This window comes from Microtus oregoni, unplaced genomic scaffold, assembly GCF_018167655.1.
Source record: "Microtus oregoni isolate MIOR12 unplaced genomic scaffold, Mior012 000028F_ref0000031, whole genome shotgun sequence".
Taxonomy (NCBI): Eukaryota; Metazoa; Chordata; class Mammalia; order Rodentia; family Cricetidae; genus Microtus; species Microtus oregoni.
In genome coordinates, this window is record NW_024543087.1 from 21,387,736 (window position 1) to 21,408,128 (window position 20,393).

The 20,393-nt window shown below is 41.5% G+C and overlaps 1 protein-coding gene across 6 annotated transcripts in view; it reads left to right on the top strand.

Annotated features, from left to right (window-relative positions):
* Positions 1-19,504, top strand: part of Cep63 (centrosomal protein 63) — a 50,485-nt gene extending 30,981 nt beyond the window's left edge. For 3 of the 6 annotated variants that reach the window (XM_041677188.1, XM_041677191.1, XM_041677187.1), the window contains 7 exons: positions 410-643; positions 954-1,093; positions 1,967-2,104; positions 5,250-5,364; positions 7,551-7,748; positions 9,405-9,491; positions 16,470-19,504. In XM_041677188.1, the coding sequence (XP_041533122.1) occupies positions 410-643; positions 954-1,093; positions 1,967-2,104; positions 5,250-5,364; positions 7,551-7,748; positions 9,405-9,491; positions 16,470-16,628 (1,071 nt within the window). In that variant the 3' untranslated portion in view covers positions 16,629-19,504. Of the gene's footprint in view, positions 1-409; positions 644-953; positions 1,094-1,966; positions 2,105-5,249; positions 5,365-7,550; positions 7,749-9,404; positions 9,492-10,139; positions 11,102-13,581; positions 13,788-14,486; positions 14,767-16,469 lie in introns of those variants that run through there. The other 3 variants (XM_041677193.1, XM_041677190.1, XM_041677192.1) reach the window with 3 other exon arrangements.
* Positions 19,505-20,393: the final 889 nt, after the last annotated feature.

Sequence of the window (20,393 nt, forward strand, 5' to 3'; positions counted from 1 at the left end):
TACAAATGATTTATGTCCATTTTGAATGTATAGATGAAAAACCAGTTTGGATACTGAATTAAAACTTGAGAAAACCAGAATGTGGAAAGCCAAAATACTCAGCTGGCGGTCAGAGCTGTAAGGCTAGGCAATGTACACCACAGGCCCACGACACAGTTGCTTGGAGTCCTTTGATTTGAGTAGACTTTGATAGTGATGCCACTGGAAGGAACTAATTTCAGCTGTGTATATTTGGTTATATCTGTCAGCTCAGAAGTCTCCAAAAACCGCTGATTGAACCAGTCCTTCCTATGAGTACTTTTTCTCAGTGAATAGTTATTATTTTATTGATTATTCTTTTATCACTTCTCTTTTCCTATTAAAAATCCCTAATAATAATTTCTAATAATAAAAATTAATATTTTTCTAGGCTCAGCTTGCTAACCGGAAACAGAAATTAGAGTCTGTGGAGCTGTCCAGCCAGTCAGAAATCCAGCACCTGAGCAGTAAGCTCGAGCGGGCCAAGGACACCATTTGTGCCAATGAGCTGGAAATAGAGCGCCTTAATATGAGGGTCAATGACCTGATGGGGACCAATATGACTATCCTGCAGGAGCAGCGGCAGAAGGAGGAGAAACTGAGGGAGTCTGAGAAGTTATTAGAGGTGTGTGTTAGAATGCTTAGGTTAGGGAAACGCGTACAAGTGTTTAAGACTGGTTGACCCGCGAACTATGTTCCAGAATTCTCAGCTTCCTCCTTGAGCTGAGGCTGATGGCTCAGCTGCTGATAGCTGTATTAATACTGTCCTTGTCATAAAACTTACAGTCAGCCTCTCTGGTTGCTTTTCTCATGAAATAGAAATGCTGTAATGTTATCTGACTTTTTTTTTTTTTGAGAGTATTTTGCAGGCTCTGCAGGAAAAAGAGAGAGCTGAAGAAAAGTTGTAATAATATCTGACTTTTTTCTTTTTGCAGGCTCTGCAGGAAGAACAGAAAGGATTGAAGGCAAGTCTTCAATCTCAAGAAAACTTCATCCTTGAGGCAAAAATGCAGAAGGAGAAACTACAAACAAAATTGAAGACAGTTGACACTCCGCACTCCATAGAAAGCATGAGGTCCGTTCAAATCTTAAGTATTATTCTGCCAGTCCATTTGAAGGTTTGGCATTGACTGCCGATTTTAATATTGAACATTTACATTTCTGTGTTTGATCATCTTGTCTGACTTGGTTTTAATTTATGAGTTAGATTCTCATTATCATAACATTTTCATGGATAGTTTTGTCTCCTTTTCATTTGAGTCTCTGTGATTCTGAGGATCATAAACTGAGAACTCCTTATTTTTTCCTCATTGGCTGATGAACCTCCATGCTGTAGGAGACTAGGGCATAGCTGCTTGTCATCAGTAGCAACCTGTCACTGAGCTAGCCCTTTTGAAAACTGATTTTATTGTATTATTATTGTTATTTTTTGAAACAGGATCTTATGTATCCCAGTCTACCTTCAGAATCAATACTTTGAGGATGATGTTGAACTCCTGATCCTCCTGTGTTTATTTCTCAAGTGCTGGGTTTACCAGTGCATGTGACCACATCTAGTCTCAGGGCTTCATGCATGCCATGGGAGTACTATACCAGCTAAGCTATACATCCCAGCACTAGGTTTGTTTTTCTATATCTGTTATTGCTAGGTTTATAGTAAAAAATAATTAAGTGAATTTAAGTCGTACATCTTGCCTGACCATCTTGTAATTTATCAGTTAGCAATCAAGTTTCAACAAAGTGGTTTTGCTATTTTATGTGGCTTTTCCCTTTGAAAAATATGCCAAATCCTAGTAAAGATTAAATTGCTGCTGACCCTGGATTGTTCTCCTGGTATATATTTTTTATCCACAAAGCAGACGGCAAACTGAGCTTAATTATGAGAGCAGTTGCGACAGCAGGCTGGCTCTGCACTGTTCTTGTTCCCTTCCTTTCCTGTCCTCCTCAGGCCGCTGGAGAAGTGTCAGGTGGAAAGGAAGTTCCCTTCTCCAGGCCCAGGAGTCCTAGATAATGTGCTGTCACAGCTGGACTTCAGCCACACCAGCGAGGAGCTCCTGCAGGCAGAGGTGACTCGTCTTGAAGGCAGGTAGATAATTAGCTACATGTTTGAAACTTCAAGTTGTTAGGATGAACTTTGATCTTCGTGTTGACTCAGTAAAATAATACAGTGTGGAAAATAAAGTTGATTTTCCCCTCTAGCATTTATAATGGCCTTGCTTCCTAATTCATTGAAAACATAGAAGAGAATGTCCTATCTTCTGCCAGTCTGCCTGCATCGGGCCTGTGGTCTGCTGTGATGTCTGAGACTGACTTGCTCCTGCCCTGATTTCCTCTCTGGGCTCTTTCTTCAGTATGATTTATATGGACAGAGAGTGTTCTGTGATCTCTTCCATTTTGAAAACAGTTAAACTCCCTTTAAAACTTTTACCTGTATCAAAAAAAAAAAAAATTCCTCTTTCTTTGTTCTTCGAAATCAAATTCTTCAAGATTTGTGTGTTCTGACTGTCCTCACTTCACCCTTTGCCTTTTTAGGCCCCTTGTAGGGGCCTGAATTCAACTTTCCTCTCTACTACTTCACGGAAACTGTTCTTGGAGAGGACATAGTGGGCACGTGTTATTTCTTCTTTTTCGCCTATATGGTATGATTTAGATTTTCTTGTATATGAATTGAATTCTGGCTAATGGCATAGTATACTGTAGTATTTGTTATATATAGCACGGTGTAGCCCAGCATGGCATAGTGTAGGATATCATAGCATAGTGTAGTGTGTCATAACATAGGGTAGCATATCATGGCGTAGTGTAGTGTATCATGACATAGTGTAGTGTATCATGGCGTAGTGTAGTGTATCATTGCATAGTGTAGTGTATCATGGCATAGTGTAGCGTATCATGGCATAGTGTAGCGTATCATGGCATAGTGTAGTGTATCATGGCATAGTGTAGCGTATCATGGCATAGTGTAGCGTATCATGGCAGAGTGTAGCGTATCATGGAATAGTGTAGTGTATCATGGCATAGTGTATCATGGCATAGTGTAGTATATCATGGCGTAGTGTAGTGTATCATGGTGTAGTGTAGTGTATCATGGCGTAGTGTATCATGGCGTAGTGTAGTGTATCATTGCATAGTGTAGTGTATCATGGCATAGTGTTGTGTATCATTGCATAGTGTAGTGTATCATGGTGTAGTGTAGTGTATCATGGCATAGTGTATCATGGCATAGTGTAGTGTATCATGGCATAGTGTTGTGTATCATTGCATAGTGTAGTATATCATGGCATAGTGTAGTGTATCATTGCATAGTGTAGTGTATCATTGTATAGTGTAGTGTATCATGGCATAGTGTTGTGTATCATTGCATAGTGTAGTGTATCATTGCATAGTGTAGTATATCATGGCGTAGTGTAGTGTATCATGGCGTAGTGTAGTGTATCATTGCATAGTGTAGTGTATCATGGCGTAGTGTAGTGTATCATTGCATAGTGTAGTGTATCATGGCATAGTGTAGTGTATCATGGCGTAGTGTAGTGTATCATGGCGTAGTGTAGTGTATCATTGCATAGTGTAGTATATCATGGCGTAGTGTAGTGTATCATGGCATAGTGTAGTGTATCATGGCGTAGTGTCGTGTATCATTGCATAGTGTAGTGTATCATGGCATAGTGTTGTGTATCACTGCATAGTGTAGTGTATCATGGCATAGTGTTGTGTATCATTGCATAGTGTAGTGTATCATGGTGTAGTGTAGTGTATCATGGCGTAGTGTATCATGGCATAATGTAGTATATCATGGCGTAGTGTAGTGTATCATGGCGTAGTGTAGTGTATCATGGCATAGTGTAGTGTATCATGGCATAGTGTAGTGTATCATGGCATAGTGTAGTGTATCATGGCATAGTGTTGTGTATCATTGTATAGTGTAGTGTATCATGGCATAGTGTTGTGTATCATTGCATAGTGTAGTGTATCATGGCATAGTGTAGTGTATCATTGCATAGTGTAGCACAGCATGGCATAGTGTAGCAGGTGATGCTTATTTTTGCCAGAGTTAGAAACTTTTAGTTTGTTATATTTGTAAACATTTTTTACTAGGCAGAGCTTGATAAATTATTTTAAACTCATTTATCATAATTGCTTGTGTGCTAATTTTTGTGTGTGCAAAAGATAGGTGAAATATTTACATAAATATTAGCCATGCTGGGCGATGGTGGTGTATGCCTTTAATCCCAACACTCGGGAGGCAGAGGCAGGTGGATCTCTGTGAGTTTGAGGCCAGCCTGATCTACAGAGAGAGTTCTAGGATAGCCTGATCTACAAGAGCTAGTTCCAGGACAGACTCCAAAGCTACAAAGAAACCCTGTCTCGAAAAACAAAAAAACAAAACAAAACAAAAAAATTAGCCATTAGGCAAACAGAGAACAAGAAGAAATGCCACTTTGCACTTTCTAGGTTGTCTTTATACACTACATCCTTTTGTTTTCACTTTGCTGTTTCTGGAAGGCACTAGTATTGGGCGTGCTTTGTTTGCTCACACCGTCAACTTTACCCCCTTTAGGAGTATGTGAGACATTGATGATCACTATTGAGGTGGATGTGTTTACTTTAGATGGAGTCAAATAATGCTTACTATTATAACTAATTATTATTGTTGTTATTATTATTATTTGATTTTTCGAGACAGGGTTCTCTGTGTAGCTCTGGCTGTCCTGAAACTCTGTAGACCAGGCTGGCCTAGAACTCAGAGATCTACCTGTCTCTGCCTCTGGAGTGCTGGGATTAAAGGCGTGTGCCACCACCGCCCTGTGAGTTAGTATTCTTTAAAGGTTGTTCTTGAGGTTTTTGTATAGTCTGGCATATGTGTCACTAAGGTGATGAAGTTTGCACTTGTGACAGTTCTTGGTGGCTTTCCCTCTCTCATACAGTTAGAGAAAAATCATATGGCTATAGTAAAACTATTAGTAAAGTTGGTATCTTTATAATTCTGTAACTAGTTCAGTTTAAATCAAGAGGAAAGTGGAGGTAAACATTGAAGTCAAAGCTACCTCAAAGGTTTGGGATGGACTTGCTGCATCTGGTTATGGGCAATTGGAAGGGACTTTTTTAACATGGGGTATGAAGTTTAAGGTATTAGGAGGATGTATCTTGGGCATCAGGAGAGTACATTTAAATAATCTATTTTATGGATTTCAAGAATTTTATTTATATGTGGTTGTATTTCTGCAATACAGTTTGGAATCTGTGAGTGCAACATGTAAACAGCTGAGCCAAGAATTAATGGAAAAATATGAAGAACTGAAGAAAATGGAAGGGCATAACAATGAGTACAGGACCGAGATTAAAAAGGTGAAGCCCTGTGTGCCTGGGTCACAAAGGTGGATGTATTTATGGGCCAAGGGGTGAGTGGGGAGACTGTTAGTGAGGGAGCTGTTTAGGAAGACTGATGTTCAGGAGTGCGCTTGGTGGAAGTCTGGCTGGAAAGAAGGGGTTCACTGGGGAAGAAAAGGATAAGAGGATGATGGGGAGATGATCATATACATTGTGTATTTGAATGAAATTGTGAAAGAATCAGCAAATTAAAAATATAATTGAAATGTGTTCACTTCAAACTCTAAAACTTTCTTTTAAACATCATAGTGGTTTCCAAATAATTGTATTGTTTCTTATAAAAACATATTATGTGACCTGTCATTTAATATTTTCTCATTGGCTAAATATGTATTTCCTCTTTGCTGTGATGCAGTTAGTGTCCTCCTTGACTGTTGAGTTATTCTGAGCCTTTCTATTAGAGGGTCCTGGCCCAGGTATCCTGGTACATTATAGTCCTAGCACTTGAGAAGTGAAGACACAGGAAATCAAGGCCAGCTAGGCTATACAAGGCTGTCTCAAAATACCAACAATAAATTAGTAAAGGGCTCTGGCTCTCCTCTTTGTTTGCATTTATTTACTTGTTTATATAGAGGCTTGGTCTTGTTATGTAGCTGAGGTTGGCCTCAAACTCACTATCCTCTGGCCTTTGAATTCCGACTTGTGTGACACCAAGCGTGATTTAATTACATTTTCATTACTTCTTGAGTTATTCCTAGTTTGAGTGTATCAGTGTGTGCATGCATGTACACACATGTGTTCATATGTGTGCATAGAGCCCAGAAGTAGAAGTTGGGTGTCTGTCTATTGCTGTCTCTTCCTGGACATTCACCCCCACCCCCTTTGAGACGGGATTTCTCAGGGGCTCTTGCTAAACTCAGTACTCATTGGTTGACTAGCCTAGCTGGTCTTTGATTCCAGGATGACCTGTGTCCTCTCTCCCTATGCTGGGGTTACAGACACATACAAACTGCTAAGGCATGTTTTACTGGGTGCCAGGAATGTAGACATGGCCCTCATGCTTCTCCTGTAGGGGCATCGTAGCTTGAGCCATCTCCCCAAAAGCTCTTTTTTTTTTAATATTTATTTATTTATTATGTATACAATATTCTGTCTGTGTGTATGTCTGCAGGCCAGAAGAGGACACCAGACCTCATTACAGATGGTTGTGAGCCACCATGTGGTTGCTGGGAATTGAACTCAGGACCTTTGGAAGAGCAGGCAGTGCTCTTAACCACTGAGCCATCTCTCCAGCCCTCCCCAAAAGCTCTTGCTCCTTCCTATTATCTTTTATGTCTGTTCTGTGAACCAGAAAACCAGATAAGCAAACAAAAAACAAAATTTTAATTTGTAGCTATGAGAAGAATGAAAGTCTTAGGGCCCCCTACATAAATTGGGCATAGACCTTGACATTGACCCTCAATGTTTGAGTAACTCATGCTCTTCTGATACTTAATACATGATTTTAAGTTTAACTTAAGACTTTCAAAATAATTATACAAGTTGGTAAATTGCTCATTTCTCTATTTAATCTAGGAATAATTTTATGTCTTGAGTTAAGATAAGCATTGCATTATTAATGTTTCATATATTTTCTTAGTTAAATTATATCTATTTTAAACATTGATTTGTCAGTTTCATAATACATACTATGTACTGCTATCATATTCACCACCATTACCTCATTACCTTCTTCTGTCCCCCTTCTACTGCTGAGCTCACCTTTCCCATCTAGCCTCTCTGCTGCTTTCACTTTTTTTTTTTTTTAGGATTACTGAGTTTAGTTAGGGTTGCTTACATAACATTGTTATTTACTGGAGCAGTTTGCCAGTGACTACACCACCAAAGAAGGTGACACCCTTCCCTGGTAACCATTAACCAAGTGTCTTTCTCTCTAAGTATTCTTTTCTTCTAGGGCCTTCTGCATGCTAGGCAAGTGCTATACCATTGAGCTGCATCCCCAAACCTTGTTTTTTGAGATGGGATCTTCCAGTGAAGTTCAATCTGGCCTTGAAATCACTGACTAGAGCAGGCTGGTCTCAGTCTTAGGGTCTTCCTGCTTCTGACTGCGCTTCCTGAGTGCTAGATTTAACCCTGTATATTACCATATTCCCAAATTCTAAATACTGTCTCTGCACTTTTGATGTTTTTGTGCTTCTCTGTAGTTGAAAGAACAGATTCTGCAGGCTGATCAGACCTATAGCTCTGCGCTGGAAGGAATGAAGATGGAAATCTCCCAGCTGACTCGCGAGTTACACCAGCGAGATATCACTATTGCTTCTGCCAAGTGTTCTTCCTCAGACATGGAAAAGCAGCTGAAGGCAGAGATGCAGAAAGCAGAAGAAAAGGCAGTAGAGCATAAGGTAAAGTCCACCCAGAGCTTTCTAATTGATATTTGCTTGTTTGTTTTCAAAGAATGAATTTGTTCAAGGTATAACTTCCATATTTACCACAGTGAGCTTTTAGTAGATACCTATTTTGGATGGTTAGCAAACAGTGTAATGAGGGTTGGTGGGAAGGTTCGATGGATACAGACAAGGATAGAGACATTCCAGTATTGTGTGGGCAAGGTGCTGGGCATAGCCAGGGAGTTCCCAGTCTAGAGTAGCTCTCTGCTGCTGCAAGTGGAGAATGAGTAAGGGTGGAAGAAAGCCTGCGTGTGGAGTGGGTGTGAAACAGCACGTGGCCTGAGCAGTGTGCGAAGGCTGTAGAGGGAAGTATTGGCTTCTAAGGATTCTTGGCTGGTTTGATTGGCTAGGCTTTGTGTTTGATTAGACTGGGATAGCAGAGTAGACAGTGAAAGAAGCTGTTGTTGAGGAAGTTAAGTAATACTCTGTAATGACACAGAAAATAGCTGAAGGGTTGGGGAGGATGATACAAGTCTTAGGGAAGCTAGTGGAGGCGGATGTTGGTGTGGCTCATTTGGACTTTTATATGGGAAAAACTGGTTAGTTGGCTCCATGGAAAGACTGGAATCCAAGGTTTGGCCCTTTAGTTTTGGAAGTCCTTGCATGAAGTTGGCATTTGAAATTCCCCTTCCTCAGACATAGTGGCTTTAATGAAAAAGCAATAGAGTATGCACAAGAGTGACTTGAATCAGACTTAAGATATTTCTCAGTTTGGGTTTAAAAAGATAGTGGGAAACCGGGTGGTGGTGGTGGTTAATCCCAGCACTGGGTGGCAGAGCAGGTGGATTTCTGTGACTTCAAGGCCAGCCTGGTCTACCAGAGCTAGTTCCAGGACAGCCAAGGGCCAAGGCTGTTCAGGGAAACCCTGTCTTGAAAAATAAAAACAAACAAACAAACAAAAAGAGATAGTGAGCTGGAGCTTTTACAGGCAGTTTCTGCTGAGGAAGAAGGTGTGAAAGAAGGCAGGAGTCTTTTCATAGAGATAGTCAAGTAGAAAATCTCAGCAGGGCGGGGACTGAGCAGTTTATGAAAGTGCAGCTCCAAGTGGTATTGGAAAGTGGAAAGATCAGGGGGTGGAGGCAGGTTGTGACTACAGGTTTACCTGTGACCTGAAACTTTTCCAGCTCCCATCCATCACTGGGAGTGACATTTAATTGCATGCATGCTAGTTTAAGTGCCAACACCTTTGACACATTATTTTAAAAAGGATGTGTGGGGCCTGGGAGATGGCTCAGTGGGTAAGAGCACTTGCTCTGTAAGAATGAGGACCTGAGTTCAGACTCCCAGAACCTACATAAAAAATCAGGCATGGCTGCATGTTGTGTTCTGTTACCCCAGCATTGTGGGGGCAGGGTGGGGTGGGGTGGGCAGAGACAGGTGGATTCTGAGAACTCACTGGCTCTAGTTTCTGCATACATGCATGGCAGGCACACTTGTGCCCTTAGGTACATGCAACACACACAGTATATGTGCACACTTTTTAATAAGTTTATCTATATGAATGGAGGATGTAGACGAGAATAACTAGACTAGTGAAAATTAGCCATGGAAAAGCTTTGTAAGATAATTTGATTTATATGAGTTTTTTTCACCCTGATTTTCCTTCTTCAGGAGATTCTGAGTCAGCTAGAATCACTCAAGTTAGAAAATCGCCGTCTTTCTGAAACAGTGATGAAGCTGGAACTGGGCTTGCACGAGGTACCCACATAGACACTTAAGCTGTTGTACTTTTGAAGCCTTTAAAAGTAATTTGTACATATTGATATTAGTTGGAGTTAGAATTAAACTAGTGAAACAGTCCCTTGGTAGGTGTAGTCACAGATGAAATGCAAGTATCCTACTGCCAGAGGAGATTTTGCTGCAGCAATAGAATAGTTTCCTGTTCTGTGTGAGATATGATGCTTGTATAGTCTGTGTTCTCAGCAAGTAGAGTGTCTGCAAAGGGTTCAGCATGGTGCTGCAGTAAGCATGAAATGGATCCTGGTGCTGGTCTTAGTCCTGTGTTCTTGTACTTTTTATTATAAAGTATCTTTTTATTATAAAGTATGCCATCTTTGAAATAATTCAGTTTTTATTGCATTTCAATGAGGTATATTTTATTTTGTCAAATATTCTAGAATATTTAGTAAGTGCTAGATTGAACACTGGATGAATGATCAAATTCTTGATTCTAAAGACATTCCACTAATTTAATAGAGACTGTGAGAAATACATAATAGCTACTGTGAAATCAGAGAGGACAAGATTGACTTATAGGCAGTGTGATGTTCTTTAAACATTTTATTAAAATATTCTTATGATTTATAGAATGATATATCTATTCTGACCCATCTTTTTTTGGTATAGGTCAAATGTCTGAAGACTGAATTCTTTTTCTCTGAACTTCTAGGGAGTTCTGCCTCCAAAAAAAGATGTATAGTCACACAAGGCTCTCTCTTTGCTCCCAAGTAGTCCCAATTTCACAATCATGGAGGCTGAGATGGAAGAAAATGCAAAAGGCTAGAAGAACACTTCCTTCCAACTAGAAAGATAGGGGACTAGTTCTGTAATCTCTCAGATGGGAAGATTCTCTGAGCATCATGAAACCATAAAGGATTTTACAACATAAAAATGTAAAATTTCTGGATGACAAAAGACTCCATTAAAAAGACTAATAATAGAAGCCAGGTATGGCAGCTCATGTTTATAAACCCAGCTACTCAGGAGGCTGAGGCAGGAGGACTAAGAGTTCAAGCCCAAACTGGGCAAGACCCTGTCTCAGAATAAAAGTAACAGCAAAAGAACTGGGAGTGTATCTTAGATGGAGAGCAATTGCCTAGCATGAGGGTCTGGTTTTGATATCCCTTGCACTGCAAAAGGAGTAAATAAATAAATAAATAAATAAATAAAACAAATGACAGACAAGGAGAAGTAATCTATAAGCAGACGCAGGCTATCAAATAAGAATGTCTTAAAGAGTAATAGGAAAGGGATGCAGAAGGAAAATGGCAAAGAACTGAGTAGATATTTCATAGAAATTTAAATTCAAGTGAGAGAGGGAAGCTGTTCAACTTCCCTAATAACCAACAATTTTAAAAATAAAATTTCTCTTGCTAATGGACTTGATAATGCTTTAAAAAGCTAATGTATGGCTTCTGTTGGCAAATATTAAAAGGACAGGTTCTGCTGTGCACATTGATATGACTTTCAGGAAAGTTTGGCCGTGGACATCAAGCTGTAAATACATACAGCCCCAAGTACACCGGGGTATTTACAACTGTGATATTAACAGTCATGTTCTTCAGTGTCCCCAGCAGTTTGCATTCCCAAAGAACCCATCTTGTAGGAGTAAATGTCTAGAAGTGGGCACAGCAGTATTGTGAAATAAACTGGTTACTAAAATGGTTGGTCTGTGACTGTACTGTGAAATATGCTGTCTTTAATACAGCAGATGGAAATATTCATTCAGTTTTGCCCCCACTCCACATCCCTTTGATATAATGAAAGTTGTTTTTTTAAAGCACAAACTTGTATGGATGGGGAAAAATAGGAGAGGAGACAGTAGGCAAACATTTACAAAATGTTTGCTTTTATTTTTGTGTGTGTGGTAGATGCTTGTCTTCATGTGTGGGGGCACATGTGTTTATGTGTGTATGAATGGAATCTAGAGATTGGCACTTGGCATCTTCCTCTATCATCCTCCACATTACGCACTGAGGCAGGGTCTCTCACTTGAACCCTGAGCTTGCTGACTTGGCTGATCTAGTTAGCCACCTTGCTCCAGAGATCCTGTTTCCTCTTTCTCAGCTTTACAGGGAGTCTACCAGTCCACTTGGCCAGCATTTACATGAGTGTTATAAATCTGAGCGCTGGTCCTCTTGCATGGCAAGTACTTTGCCAACTGAACCGTCTTCTCAGTCCTATAACTAAACATTTTATAAAGGAAGTGGAAGATGGATGGAGGGCAGGGGTTGGGAAGCCAGTTAGCTAACGAGCTGTCTGGCTTAGTGACTGGATGGATGGACGATAAATGGGTGGATTAGTGGGTGAGTGGGTAAGTAACTGAGTGGGAGTATGGACAACAAATGACCTTGTATGCACTGATAAAGCCAACACTGAGTGAATAATAATTCATGAACTAATCTGATTTATACTACAGAATCCTTTAAGAATATATGATTTGGGAGTGTTAAAGATTTAGGGGCCCCTACGTGATAGAGTGATTCCCTGTTCACATTCAGAACTGAGAGCTTTCAGGAATGTCACAATTGGACTCTGCCCAGAGTTCTGTGCAGCTGAGCTTCTCCTGAATCTTAGTGGGAACACTGACCCTTCTTTACCCCACTAAGTACAGGCCTGCTACCCAGTTGTCGTGCTGCCTTCACCATTCATGTTCCCGGAGTAGTTGTTAATAAACCACTAAGTCTTGGAGATTCCAGGAAGATGCACGGAAAGACAAGTATTATATTTTTTTCATGTATGTGTAGTGGTTCTCAACCTTCCTAATGCGTTGACTCTTTAATACAATTCCTCACGTTGTGGTGACCTCCAACCATAATTTTTTTTGTTGCTACTTTATAAATGTAATTTTGCTACAGTTATGAATTGTAATATAAATATTTTTGGAGATAGAGGTTTGCCAAAGGGGATTGTAGCCCACTGGTTGAAAAATGCTAGTTTAATGATTTTTAGACATCAAAGTGGTAAAAAAATCCTGTCAGTCTTAGCTTTCTGTGGTTTCAGAGTTACATACAGTGTGGATATCTTGTACAAATTATCAAAACATAATTATTAGGAAGTACTTTTTGCATGCTACCACCCGGGAAGGTGAGATTACTTTTCTAAATTAATCTAATTATGGTAATGAAAGCAGCAGCTCTGATGAATATTGATCACGTTAAAGATGGGTGGTAGTTGACAGTGTAGTCCCGTGTCCTGCAAACACAAGGATGGGTGGTAGTTGACAGTGTAATGCCGTGAGATGTGTCAGACATGGGCAGCTACTGAAAGATCTTGTAATTCCTAGTTTACAGGTTTATGTACATGTTTATGACTTGACAGGTAAATTATGTTTATCAGAGCACTATTTACCAGCTAGCTTTCACAATTTTTTCTTTACAGACAATGAAATGCTAAACTGTAAAGATGACCATTATGTTTTAGAATGTTAATTGAAATCTATCATTAGAAAACAAAAGTAGACCTGTATTATCAAGAAATAAGATGTGTGGTCCTAGAACTAAGACCAGATCACAGTAGTAATTCCTGCCATATACTTGAGTCCTGCTTTTATGTCGCCTAACTTTATGTAAAACTAGGTACCATAAGTGCTTAAGAGGAGAGGGTATTTATTTAAAAGCTACCCCATTGGCTAGAATTTTTTAGAGCCTTGTGTTTAAATTACTTTCTTTGAATTAGTTCTTTTTATTTTCTTTCACAGGTATTCTGTGTGTGAGCGGGGGTAGGGTGGGAAGGGAGCCCCTCATTCTTCTTTAGGAGCCATGGCTGTTATATTCTTGATTTCCCCTGTCTCTTATTCTTAAGCTTTCCTCTGTCCTCTTTCTGTCCCTTGTGTGTCCATGTATAGGAGAAAGCCATCCTGCCCCCAATCTTCTCCTCCCTTTCCTCTAGGAAGACTGATGCTTTCTCTGTGTTCATCTTAACATGGCTAAAGACAAATTTTCACTTTCTTTAAGTAAAGCCATGGATTAGTAAAACTAAAAAAGAAACTATTTCAGCCAGCACTGTTGTAGATTGATAGTATGTACCCTTAAACACGCGGGTGATTCTAGTATTCTTTTTCCATTAGGCAAAAGAGATTTCACTAGCAGACCTTCAGGAGAATTATATTGAGGCATTAAATAAATTAGTGTCTGAAAATCAACAACTCCAGAAAGATCTGATGAACACCAAGTCTCAGCTGCAGCATGCTACTCTCGTGTGTAAAAATAAAGATGGCAGTATTTTTAAACCAGCACATAGCAGAGCAGCCGAGTTCAAGAACACAGAGTCTAAGTAAAGTTTCTTAAAAGTCTCTTTGAAATGTGTGTGCTGCAATGTGATTTCCTCTGCTTTGAGAAGTAGTCATCACAGGCTCTGGGTTTAATTCTAACTACAGTGTGCACACGCGGCTCAGGTGGTTCGGCCCTTACTTCGTTACAGCTTTTGTTCTGTGCACCCTGGATGTAGTGTAAACACCATCTTGTTCCCCAGAGCCTTTCCATGCTGTCTTCCACCATCTCTATCCCACCTGTTCCATAAGAAGTAAAACGAGGCTTTTTATAAAAAGCAGCCATTGTATTTTTGGTTAATTAATTAATTAATTTTAGGTTATTACCATAAGAAAGATTCATTCAATGAGAAGCCAAGTGGCTTCAATTCATCATATATAGCTTGTGTGTTTTCCAATCAGAAGTCTTTGGTGGCACCCCACCCCCACTCTCACCCACCGTGGCATTATGTGTCTTCTCTGGGCGTAGGGCTGCCCTGCCTGCTCACTCAGCTTGTTTGGCCTCTGTGCGGTGGAAGCATGAGAGTAGAGCTTGAATGAGTGGGGAACGCTTGTCCCCAAGTGGGCTGCTCCTTTGTACGTGACAGTGTTTCGCTGCCTAGCCTCTTATTTAACATTCAAATGAGCATATTTCTTTCAGCAGTTATCAGAAAGAAAAGTTGCTACAATTTTTCATTTATTTTGTTTTCTAATCTGCTATCCAGGCCAACCCATGGCCAGCACAGACATGATGGAATAAAGACTGAGCAGTATAAAACAGGTCACCACCCGCCTCGAGAACAAATGTTGGGTAGCAAAGACCCTATGGCCAGGGGCCCCAGTCCTCGGAGTTCTCACATCAGCCCTGACAGCTCCACCGTGTCTCTGCCTTCCAACTTTCTGTGCCATGCTCACTCTTTGCCTTCAATGCTAGATATAAATGATGCCAACTTTTCTGATGTCCTGTCTGACTGTATGAATGACCAAGAAGAGTTTGTGTCTTCGGTATGGAAACATTCTGATCTTAACATTTATTTTATTTTTCATTTTAAGCTGGAGAGGGTGTTTTGTTTTTGTTTTTGTTTTATTTCTTACCGGGTCCTAGTCAGTGCCCTTTATTATTTTCACACATTGCCACCATGCAGTTTTACTTGTGAAAGCACATTCAGCCAACATGACTTGAAACTCACATTCTGAAATATGAGTGTAAGTATCCACTGTTGTTAGCCTGCACCTTCCTGCCTGCCTTTTACAGAGAGGGCTGACTGTGCTGCAACGATTGCATCAAGAACGGAGTCCCAAAGCATGGATAGAGAGAAAGGAAAAGAGGGGCTGGTGTTAGGTGGCAGAGGACGGTGCATCTGAGGTGTGCAGAGTGTGACTTAGGTACCTGTAGTGGCCGGTGGTAGAGGCCATCTTTGATCCTGTGCTGGTCTCTCATCCCCACCACTGGGCTCTATTGTTCTTTGTCCTCAGTAGGGAAGTACTTGTGTTGGACCAGTCATTGTCTGTTGTCAGCTGTGGTCGTATCCTTGTAAAAGTTCAGTAACCTTGATTTTTGTAAAATGTGTCAGCAGTTTCATGGAAAGGTTCCCCTTTAGTTGTCAAATATATGTCTGTTTTACTTACATGTAGTTAAAAACAAAACAAACAAAAAACTCATCACCCAGAAAAGTGACTTTCTTCCTAAGTTTGGCAGCACACCTTCTCTGACCTGTGATGATGTGAATTTTATTGATGTTGCTTTTTCTGATTAGTGTGAGCATCCATGTATTTTCCTTCAGAAGTACTCGATATTTGGTGCTAGCACTCTGTGGGGCCAGCATGGTTGTCCTGATTGCCTGCCCGTTAGACTTTACTGTGGTCCTGCTGTGCCCGTGTGTGGACATACACAAAACAGGAGAGCTGGTTTACAAGTTCCTAATGGAGGTAGCACAGGGCAGCCTCGTCCTGCATTTCTGTCTCAGTGTTCGTGTGGTGATGCTACACCGTGCAGTGTAAGAGTTTTCATTCCAGCCCCAGTTAGTGTGCTGTCCGCCCTGGGAAAGTCATTTCTCACTCTAGAAACCTACTTCTGCTTGTCAGATGGAGACAAGGGACTCTTCTATGGTGTATGTATGTCTGTACTTTGTGTTTATTTACCCTGGAGGCAGCTGTCTGTGCTAACTCAGCATTCAGGGTAATGTTCAAATATAACTGTAAATGAGGGGTAGATTTCCTGTATTACCTTCAAAAACCCGAGATCTGAAACATCGCCAGATCCTCAAATTGCAGATCAAAGACCATGGAGTGGAATTTTGAGAAAGGGAGAAAAGTATTGATTTTTAACCAGCATCCAATTTGCTTTCTGTAGATTCTCAGTGCTGTAAAGTGAGAGTGGTGTTCAGCGTCTGAAGTAGCAGGCATTGGCTGTGTTCTTGTCTCAGTGGCAGGCAGACACTCAAGTCTGAGCTGAGATCCTCTCCAACTAGTGACGAGCTTTTCTATACCAATTTTACACTTCACGCGGACACTGCTTGGGTCAGAAAGAAAGAGACCTGTGGCGCAATGTTTTCAGAACTTTACCTTCCTTTTTCTTGACAGTAAGATAAAACTATCTCTTCAGAGGAAAGTTTCCCCTTTGCATTGCTAGGCAGAAAATATCACAAATAGTGTCAGAGCGTCCATCTCTGCTTCCTAACACATGTCACGGTTTGTCCCTCTCCCAGTGCTCGCTGCCCATCTCTCCTCTGGGATCGATAGCTACCAGGTTCCTGGAGGAGGAGGAGCTACGGTCGCACCATATTCTAGAGCGCCTGGATGCACACATTGAAGAGCTGAGAAGAGAAAGTGAAAGGACGGTGAGGCAGTTCACGGCCCTTGTGTAGCCCTGGACAGCCGCAGACAGATGGCTTGGTTATAAAGTTATAATACAGAGGATGCCGGCGAGAGCAGCGGTGAAAAATCTGCACTAATTATTTTCACTGACTTGTTTGAAGGACTTCTCCCAACAGTAACTTGTGAGAATAAACCAATTTGCAGACTTTTCTCACATGAATATTTATTACCACAAAGCAATACTTTTTCTTTCTGACTGAAATGTGAATAGCTGTGTACTAATTACAATAAAGATTTTCTAATGCAGTTTGAAAACAAAGAAACTACAGCGCTTCCCTTAAGGAAGTATGTAGTGGAAGCCTGGCTCTAGAGTTGCTCAGCTGGCTTCGTACCCTTTCTCACCATGTTACACGCAAGGTCTGGCTAGAAGTGTGTGAAGGGCATGGGGAAATCCTTTGCCCCACCCCGAAGTCCAAGAGTGTGGGGCTCCTGGGACAGCTAGTGTGAATGCTCAGCATTTGCATGCTGACGAGAGAGCCAGATGGGAGACAGGGTTTGAAGCCACACTGTTGACAACCAAGGAGGTGTGGGAGAGAGGAGAAGAGCGGGGTTCTGGGCAGCGGAGGATCACAGGAGCCGGACCAGTACAGGAAGTGGAGTGTGCAGTTGAGATAAGGAGAAGGCGCATGCTGTCCTTGCCAGCTCAGGGACCCAGAACCTTCCATTCCCCCTGCTAGTGGGTCCTACCCATCAGCGCACAAACATCCTAGTGTTTCTTCTTCCTTTAAAGAGAAACAGGAAAACTGGTCATCTCCTCCATACGATTTGCTCCTTTTCAGCAAACATCTCCATAAACAGCTGTTGGCAGTGATGGTTCTGCTTGGTCTCCTCTCTCCTGAGCCCTCTTTGCTCTAACGTTGCTCTCCTGCCACGGGGGACCCTATCAACCTAAGCTCTGCACATCATTCTCATCTTCCTTTGCCCCTGCAGGCTCCCTCTGTCTGCCCGGTCTCTCCACATCATTTGCCATCACTGGAGGGCTCTAGATGGCTTTCCTCACTTAGCACAGTCTTCTCTAGAACATTCCATTCTGTTCCCAAGCTCTTACGACCATGTAAAGCCAGTGTACTCTACAGTCAAGGAATGAGAGCTGCCTCCGGATGGTGAGATGTCTTGGTGGTCCCTGGACTTTGGTTTTTCAGATTTGTTACTACCCAAATTTGTTCAAAGTAAGTAAATTTGTTTCTTAGCAGCTTTTAAAAAATTCACTGCTCAGGGCAAATGAGGCATGGGAAGTTTACTTTGTTGTTGTTGAGTCAGGGTCTCTTGTTGCCCAGCCTATCCTGGAGCATCCTAGGTAGCCAAGGGCTGCCTTCTGCCTGCACCTATCGTAGGTGCTGGATCACAGCACCGGCGTGTCTGGGGACGACGTCTTCCTTCGCTGTTTACAGACACTGCTGTGTCACATAACTTGGGTCATTCCTCTTGCCCTAGATTCCTGATGAATTTGTGTCTAGATTCTAGGAAGCAGTGGCAGTAATTTCCCCCACTTTATAAGGAAATTAAAATGGTCTGTGGAGGGTCCTGGAGCTCTCCCTCTAGCAGATCCAAGAGGAAGTGTGGACTCCAGGCAATGAATGACCTTCCTCCTAATTCCAGCACAGCCCGTTTCAGTTAGGTGATCCTGAGCCACTGACCTAAACCTCTCTATGCTTCAGTTTTATCATCTGTAAGAGAGAACAGTAAAAAGAGTGCCTACCTTGGGGTTTTTGTGAAAATGAACTCAGTATGTTTGTAAAGCACGTAGCAGCTCACTTGGCACAGCATACTCTGGAAGTATCTTAAGTGGGAAATAACAAGCGCCTTCTGCTCTGTGATGTCTCCCTGACTTCAGGTCCTACCTCCCCTCTCCCAGGGACAAGGAAGATGTAGGAGCTGTGCATTGTGTTTTCTGTTTGCAGAACACCCTTGAGTCCAGAACTTAAAAGTTACAGGTGAGAATAATGCTGCAAAACAATCTGTATGTTACCGAGGACATGGGTGACAAACAGTTGTCGTGAAGAGCAGTGACGCACAGGATGGAGACAAGAGAAGGGAGTTGTCAGCAAAGGCAGAGGAGGAAACACTTTTACTCCAAAGGCTTCTGCTGCCTCTGAGGTTGAAGCAGACATCTGCCTTAGGAGAAGCTGAGCTTGGCCAGGTCTGGTGAACACCTGTTTAGGCGACAGGTGTTGGGGGAGACTGTAATAGTCTCCTAACTGATAAAGAATCTGCTTTGCTTCCTTACAGTTGCAGGACGAAGGCTTAGGGTGAAGTGTGATCAGAACTGGTTCTGAGAGGTTCCCAGGCATGAGGGCTTGAAGCTGGACCGGAGAAAAATCTGTGGGTGGGTGTTCAGACTTTAGAGCAGCCCACTGTAAACGCTATTCTAAGAGAAATTTAGATAGTTCCAGCACACTGCTCACACTTTCCTCCGTGGGAACCTAGAATCTGGGCATTTTATGCTGCCCCCTTTGGCAGTTAATCAAAAGTGGGTTTACAGTCCTGGAAAAAGTAAGCATCTAGCTCATGTGATGGCTGGACCGTGGAAGGCCCAGAAACTCCTAGGTACCAGATGAAAAAAAGAGGTGTGTGCACATGTGTTTGTATGACAGTGAATTTTCGTTAAGATTCTTACAGATATTTGTGAGCTGAAAAGAGATTTAAGAGCCACAGCTTTCAGGACTTAAGTGCCCTGGAGATAATCTCTTGTTTCCTGGTGAGAGATGTAAAGTTGGAGTCAAATCCTCCTTACTGTGTTAAGTTTTAAAGTATAGTAGAAAATGAAAACTATTCAATAATAAAAAAATGCCCACATTTTTTCTTTTTAAATTGTTTTTATTGAGCTATATATTTTTTCTTGCTCCTCTTCCTTCTCCCCCTCCCCTTCTAGCCTCTCCCATGATCAGCACGCTCCCAATTTACTCAGGAGATCTTGTCTTTTTCTCTTTCCTGTTTAGATCCATGTATGTCTTTCTTAGGATCCTCTTTGTTGTCTAGGTTCTCTGGGATTGTGAATTGTAGGCTGGTTTTTCTTTGCTTTATGTCTAAAAGCCACTTATGAGTGAATACAGATTATATTTGTCTTTCTGTGTCTGGGTTTCCTCTCTCAATATGATGTTTTCTGGATCTATCCGTTTATCTGCAAATAAATGACATTTCAAGATATCATTATTATTATTTTTTTTGCTTTGTAGTACTCCATTATGTAAATGTACCACATTGTCTTTATTCATTCTTTAATTGAGGGGCATTTAGGTTGTGGCTATTACAAATAATGCTGCTATGAACATAGTTGAGCACACATCCTTGTGGTATGGTTGGGCATCCTTTGGGTATATACCCAAAAGTGACACCCAAATTATTAAAGATGAGCACAGGAACTAGGCATAGTGGTGTGTGCACATAATCTCTGTACTCAGCCAAAAGGGTCATGACTGGAAGGCTCAGCACAACCATACACATACAAAACTTAAATCAGTGAAGGATCTTTTTCTAAAGATATGCAGATATGTGATAAAACACATAAAAGATACTCAGTATCACTGGTTACCAGGAAACGAGATCAAAACCCACACTGAGATACCACTGTACAGCCACTGTAAAAGAAGGGCCCTGATGAGTGCTGGTGATGTGGGGAAAGTGGGTTCTCTTGTTGCTGATGGGAGTGAAGGATGGTATAGACTCTGGGAGCAGATGATGGTTCTTCAGGGAGTTAGTGACGAGTCACCTGTCCCTCGGCAGCAGCAGTCCCAGGCATGCTCAAGGGAATGGAG